We start from the raw sequence: 6,490 nt of genomic DNA on the forward strand, positions 1-6,490 counted from the left end.
AAGAATAACTCTACTCATCATCTCTTAGCAAGAATACAACCGAATTAAATATAAGGATTCAAATGATATTGTGAAAAATATTTGAAACTCATTTGGATTTATGCCTCTACCTTGTTTGAATTTATTTAGATGATTTTGTTTGAATTTGAGAGGGTGTTAATTTGAGTAGGCCATTCAAATTAAAACCAAAATCCTAACTTAACTCCCTAACCTACTCGGGCCGAACCCACCAGACCTGGCAACCCAAACCCGTATCCCGGGCCCACAACCCTGCACCGGCCCAAACCACCAACACAACCCGCATGCATCGCGAGCACACAGCCAGCCGGCCCATCACTGCGTCGCCCACCTGGCCCAACACCGCCGCTCACCCCTAGCTCAGCACCGCCTGCTCGCTCGCCCGCTCGCCCCGACCAGTGATAGGTGGACCCCACCTATCAGCCACACACCACCTGGGGAACTATTCCCCTTTCTCCTTTCCCTTGCCATGCTGCCCACTCCTGCCGCTCACTTAACCTTTTCGCCGGCCCTGCCTGAGTGCTTATATCGCCGCCGACCCTGGCTGTCGGCCACGAGCCCGCGCGCTCACTCTCACGCCGCCCGTGCCCAAAAACCCTAACCCTAGAGGCCTAGGATGGCCGCCACATCGCCCCGCCGAGCGGACGTCCCATCCACGCCGTCCTCGGTGTCCGGGCCAAACCGGTGCCCTAGCTGCCGCCTATAAGAGCCGCACTAGCGCCGCTGCGAAACCCTAGAGCCCAATTAAGGTTTCCACACTCCATCGCCGCCAGGTTTGGGAGAAGGAGGAAGAAACAAAGGAGGGGGAGAAGGAGGAGCCACCGCAGCCGGAGCTCCGTCATGCCTTTGCCCGATCGACTACACTGGCGAAGCTGATTTCCCTGCACGGCCACGACCCTGCCTGCCTCGCCTCACCGCTGCGCCAAGCACCAACGCCCCCAGAGCCCGACGGTGAGCCACGCCGCCAAAACCTTCCTTCTCTGCTTCCCTATGCCGGCGTCGCCAATTGGCTGCCATGGCTAGCCCTAGGATCCCCCTAGCTCTCTCGATTGTGCCTGTAGGAGCCCGACGAGCCTCACCGCCACACGCCCTCAACCGCCACTGACCATACCCACACCACCGTGTCAGGCACGGCCATGCCGCAACCCTGAGAGGCCAGGTCCCCCGCGCGCGTGCGCGAACCCAGCGTTGGCTGCCCAGGTAGAGCCCTTGGCTCGCCTTGGCTGGCCTCGTGGCCGCTCCGCCATGGTCGCGCCGTTACCATGTCACGACCCGTGCCTGGCGTTTGCATGCGTGCATAGGGCCAAGGCCGGGCCTTTGCCCTCGCCTAGCCCAAGGCCGTGCGGTCTTGCCGCCGAGCACCACTAGGGCCTCGCCCTGTACCGCCGCCGGCGAGCGCCGTACGAACACCGGCCTGCCTCCAGAACCCGTTGGCCCTTTGTTTGACCGACATTGCAAATCAACGCTTGACATTACTCCTAGGTTGGGTATCACTTTTGAGTCCTTTTGGTTCTTGCCCAAGCCTTCCGGGTCCATTAACAGAATCAAGTGCCAATCCCTGGTTTAGGGGCATCGTGAGCATTTCACATTGCTCCTGTAACAAGGACGTACCCCTATATGTTGAGGTGTCAGGCCAGCTGACACGGTCGAGGTCGGGCGCCCATGATTTTATCCGTTTTCGACCATTTTTGGGCTGTGATCTCCTGCAAGCACAACTCATCCAAAAATTGTGGAACTTATTAGAATTAAACAAAATATGCATGGAACATAGTGCAAAAGCTCATTTTATTCCCGAGAAGTTGACGGTCAGAACGAGAAATAATGGCCGTCAACAATGACCCCGCGAGGTCCCGGCACCTTGAGGTAGAGGTAAGTGTAGCATGGCCGGCACAAGATTGCGTGGTATGCGCCACAAAAATCCACCACCTCGAAGGTCAGCGTCTCCATCCTGAAGTTGGAGCGGTCCCCAAAAGTGACGGGCAGGTCGATTTGCCCGATCGGCACCGCTTGCTTCCCAGCACGATGCCATGGAAAGGTGTGACACTTGGTCGGATGCGCGATCAGTCGATCCACATGGCGTCCAGGGTTTCGAAGTACATGATGTTGAGGCTGCTGCCCCCCATCCATCTCCTGAGGCGCTCCCACCTCAAGCGGCACCGAGCCTCGTCGACCTTCCTCTTCCAAGCACCGGTCGAGGGCTGATCTCGAAAGAGGCTAGCCTTCAGACTTGTCCCGCCCCTTGGGGAGGGAGGAGTGTGATACGTCCGCCCGAGGATAGGATCAAGCGTGCGGGCCACCGTGGTTGCGGGCTCGATGCCTACCGGCCTCGCGATGTTGTTTGCCGTAATGCTCCGCCGCGCGTCCTGCGTGACATCATGCAGGGCGAAGCGGGACGCCATGGAGGCACACCCAATAGCTTCCTCCGGATGGATCGGCTCCCTCTTGGATAGAAGCACCGTGGTGTTGGCGATCGGGGACAGAGCTCGATGCTGGTTGTTCTGGGATGGTCGATCGTCCTGGAATGCATTGGGCAGCAGCTACCATTGCAAGCGCTGCTGCTCTGCCTCCTTGTGGTCGACAAGGGGGTGTTGGGTGCATGCAGAGATGTCACCCTCTGAGACCTCCAGCCCCAGCCCTCGCAGAGAGTCGATGGAGGCATCAGAGCCAACGATGTCGATGGAGCAGTAGGAGGAGCAGATGCGCTCCAGTCCGCCCACTAGGTTGATGACAAAGCATAGGTCGACGAAGCGCATGAGTGTGCCCGGGACCCAATTTCTGGCGATGATGGCCATCCTCCACCCGGTGGAAAAAATGAACAAAATGCGCAAAAGTCCCCTACCTGGCGCACCAACTGTCGGTGTTTTTTAACACCGCCTAGTGATTCTTGTGGATGCGCGTTTAGTGGCGGATGGTAATGCAGGAAGACACAAGGATTTATACTGATTCGAGCCGCCCGGAGGCGTAATACCCTACATCCAGTTCATGCAGCCCGTGTATCTTGCACTGGTTTATAGTAGGGGGTTACAAACGGTCGAGAGAGGGACGGGAGCCCCAAGTCTCTAGAATAAGTGGGAAAGAAGCGTGTTCATGGCTCTCATCTGGTTAGGGCAGTTGCTGACGAGAACTGGCCAGAGTTCTGCCTGCCTCTTTCCCAGCGGTGAGAGCGTGCTCGTGTGCTCCGGTGGTCGGATCAACGTTGTGTCTGATTGTCCAGAGCTCTCTCTGTCCCTCAGCATAGGAGCCCATCCTCTTCCCTTTATACGACAGGGAAGAGCATGATGTACAACAGAGAGGGAGAGAGAGAGATAGATAGAGAGAGTGAGTCCTCGTGGCTCCTTCTCCGTTGTGCTGATCGTCATGGGTCCGCCTGACCCTGCCGTCGCCGCCCTCCACCTCGCGGCCGGGTCCGTCTGACCCCGTGGTCGGCGGAGCGTGATAAGCGGTGTTGTCTTGGTTGTGGTGCAGCACGCCCGGCCCCTATCCTATGTCCTACAACACTGTTGGACGTGACGGGTCGGGTGCTCCACTATGCACCGTGTTAGTGCAGGCCGAGACCACGTCCAGTCGCTTGTCGTCCCACGCCACTGTCAAACCCTCGCGGCGCGGGTCGTGGTGGGCCCTTGAAAAAGATCGGGCATGGCCCCCTAGTCCATCCGGTCGTCTAACAAATTAAAGGCTGTGGAGAAGTCCCCCACAGTTTTTTCGCTCAAAAGGCTGCCTTGGTCTTTGGAGCACGAGCTCATAGGCCTTAGAAAAATAGATGGAGGGAGTAAGTAACTAGATGATGGTTGTCGTCTTATATTTTTATGGATTAACCGGGATCTATCAATTTACAAAAAGGAAAGAAAAACACAAAATGGCAACTGCCACATAATAAGACAAATTTAAATGCATCATAAAGATATGCCTATTATAACAGCTAAGCATTGTCTGTCATGTTTTCTCTATTTCAGATCTGCTGTTCCTCCTCAACTTGTCGTATGTGACAGCCCATCTCTCCTAGTTGAATTATATTTTAATGGAATACACAAGATCGGCTAGATTTGAAAAATAAATAAAAGATCTGCCAATATTAAAAATTGAAAGAAAAACACTAGTGACCGTTACAAGAAAAGACGGAAAGAATTAAATGCACCATAATGAAGCTCCAAATATAAAATCTTACCATTGTGCCTCATGCTCTATTTCCCTATTTCAGATCTGCTCTTCCTCCTCCAAGTTGCAGCCCACCTTCCCCTCTCTCTCTAGCCTCATTTCATTTCAACAATAGATCTGTTACAAGCAATGGCCGACGAGGTGCAGGAAGTCCTGGTTAGCGTCAATCCCTCCATCACCATCCTCTCAGGCCACAACGAATCAAAGGTTTCGTCGCGGGCAGGATACTTCCTCGTCCCCTGCAACGTCGATTCACCAGATCCACCATCTGCAGCAGCTGTAATTCCTATCCCTGCCACTCAAGCTGATCTGCAGGTTAATTTTGATAAGAGCTGGTCTGGCTCCCCGAAGCTATGGCGGAGGTGGGTGGAGAAACTCCGACCGAGACACGAAGCTGCGTGGCAAGAGATTGGGATCTTGGATGGCGTAGTTACATCTACCTGGAGATTTAATCGGGATGAGAATGTACTCCTTGAGATAGCTAAGTTCTGGTCCCCAAGGACGAATACTTTCATTTTCCCATGGGGAGAAGCTACGGTAACACTTGAGGACCTAGCTGTCCTTGGGGGGTTGCCTGTTCTTGGTTCTTGTGTGAGGGAAAAGCCAACGCCTGTGGTACAAGAAGATGTCAATGAGCTGAAGATAGTCCGGTGCAATCTCAATGCCAGTAAGTACAAGAAACCAACTTTCTCTGGATGGGTCAAGTATTTTCTAGAGGATATGCCAACAGATAGAAAAGGGGAGCGGATCGAGCATGCTGCTTTCCTGTCCATGTGGCTCTCAATGTTCGTGCTGAAAGAAGCACCATTTGATGTTGTCCAGCCCAATGTTTTTGACATAGCTGTTCAGATGGTGCATGGCAAGGGCGTGGCTCTTGCACCAGCTGCCCTCGCCAGCTTATACAGAGACCTCTCTTCTCTTAAGCGCCATATTATCTGCAACAATCAAGAAAAATTTGTGGTGGGGACACCATTGAATGTCTTGCAGCTCTGGATCTGGGAGCGCTTCCCTGCTTTAAGGCCCAAGAGAGCAGTGAGCTTCCTGGAAGGTCGCAACCTCCCAACAAGGGCTGCACGGTGGGGAAATGTTCAGACAAGGCTTGATTCCAGTGATGTCCGTGGAGAGCTCGAGTCACCAACAAGGTTTGAATGGATGCCCTATGGAAGTACAAATGTTGGACTGCTTGGTTCCTGGGTTTCTGGTGATGATATCGTACGCAGTAAAGAACTGCAGTCCTTTGCAAGGTACATCCGTGCTTCCGATCTCATCGGTATGTACTGCACTGAGAAGTATCATCCACATCGTGTGGCCAGGCAGTTAGGGTTTGATCAGGACATGCCAGGACCTTTTCCCCGTATCCGTTCCAGTTGGAAAGAGTCATGGAGAAGATACGATTTGAATCCTCAAAGAATAACATTTTTCGTTCCAGACTCACAGCCAGGCATAACTAAAGACTACATGAAATGGTGGAAGAAGTTTCGTTGTGCCACAGATATTTCAAAGAAGAGAATGGCTGCTGTGATTCAAGAGGGCGCAAGCTCATCCACAGATCCAGGAATCAAGAGACAGAGGCAGGATACACAGGTAAGCGTACATGGACAGACTCACCTTACAGTTTGTTATGATACTAAGAAGGATAACCTGGTTCCTCCATGAAGAGAGTATTTTTCAATTCATAAGAATAGGTTTGTTTGATTAATCACAGCTTTTCTCAACATCTTGAATGTAAATTGCAATTGTTACTTCTAGTTTTGTATTTTTCTGATACTAGTGTCAACTTGGAGTACATTAGAAACTGAGTGGAAGGCTGTGACACACTGATAAGTGATAAGAATCCTTTTGCATGCTGATCATTCTTGAAACCTGGTGATTTCATTATTATGCGTGTCATTCTTTTTTCTCAGCAATAATCATACATCTTTTACTATATTTAGATTTCTTAGTTTTTAAGGATCCGTAATCCTTTTTTTTTTCAAGTTTGCCTTTCTCATTCACAATACCATGTAGGTGGGGATGTCCACACTATATATAGCTATAGGTCAGAAAAGTATATATATGACAATTTATTTCCAGATAGTTGTTGACCCTGTATAGCTTGGTTGATTCTGTTATTTTTTACTACAGCACCAGCGCATTATTATGAACCTAAAAGATAAAACTTGCTGGCAAAGTGAAATTTGAAATGGTTTGTAGCTAGATCGTAACTTATACACATGTGGGTATAAAATAACATTTTTGTACATGAGAATTACTACTCATGCAGCATCTTAAAAAATGAAATATTCCTAAAACATCTAATTACGAATGGTTTTTATCA

General features: G+C 51.2%; 1 protein-coding gene across 1 annotated transcript; it reads left to right on the top strand.

The window, feature by feature from the left end:
- The first annotated feature begins 4,302 nt into the window (after positions 1 to 4,302).
- LOC120685039 (protein MAIN-LIKE 2-like) lies at positions 4,303 to 6,083 on the top strand. The gene is made up of 3 exons (XM_039966884.1): positions 4,303 to 5,443; positions 5,603 to 5,757; positions 6,078 to 6,083. The coding sequence occupies exons 1-3, from the start codon at positions 4,303 to 4,305 to the stop codon at positions 6,081 to 6,083; spliced, it is 1,302 nt and encodes a 433-aa protein (XP_039822818.1).
- Positions 6,084 to 6,490: the final 407 nt, after the last annotated feature.

Source organism: Panicum virgatum, chromosome 8N (genome assembly GCF_016808335.1).
Source record: "Panicum virgatum strain AP13 chromosome 8N, P.virgatum_v5, whole genome shotgun sequence".
Classification (NCBI taxonomy): Eukaryota; Viridiplantae; Streptophyta; class Magnoliopsida; order Poales; family Poaceae; genus Panicum; species Panicum virgatum.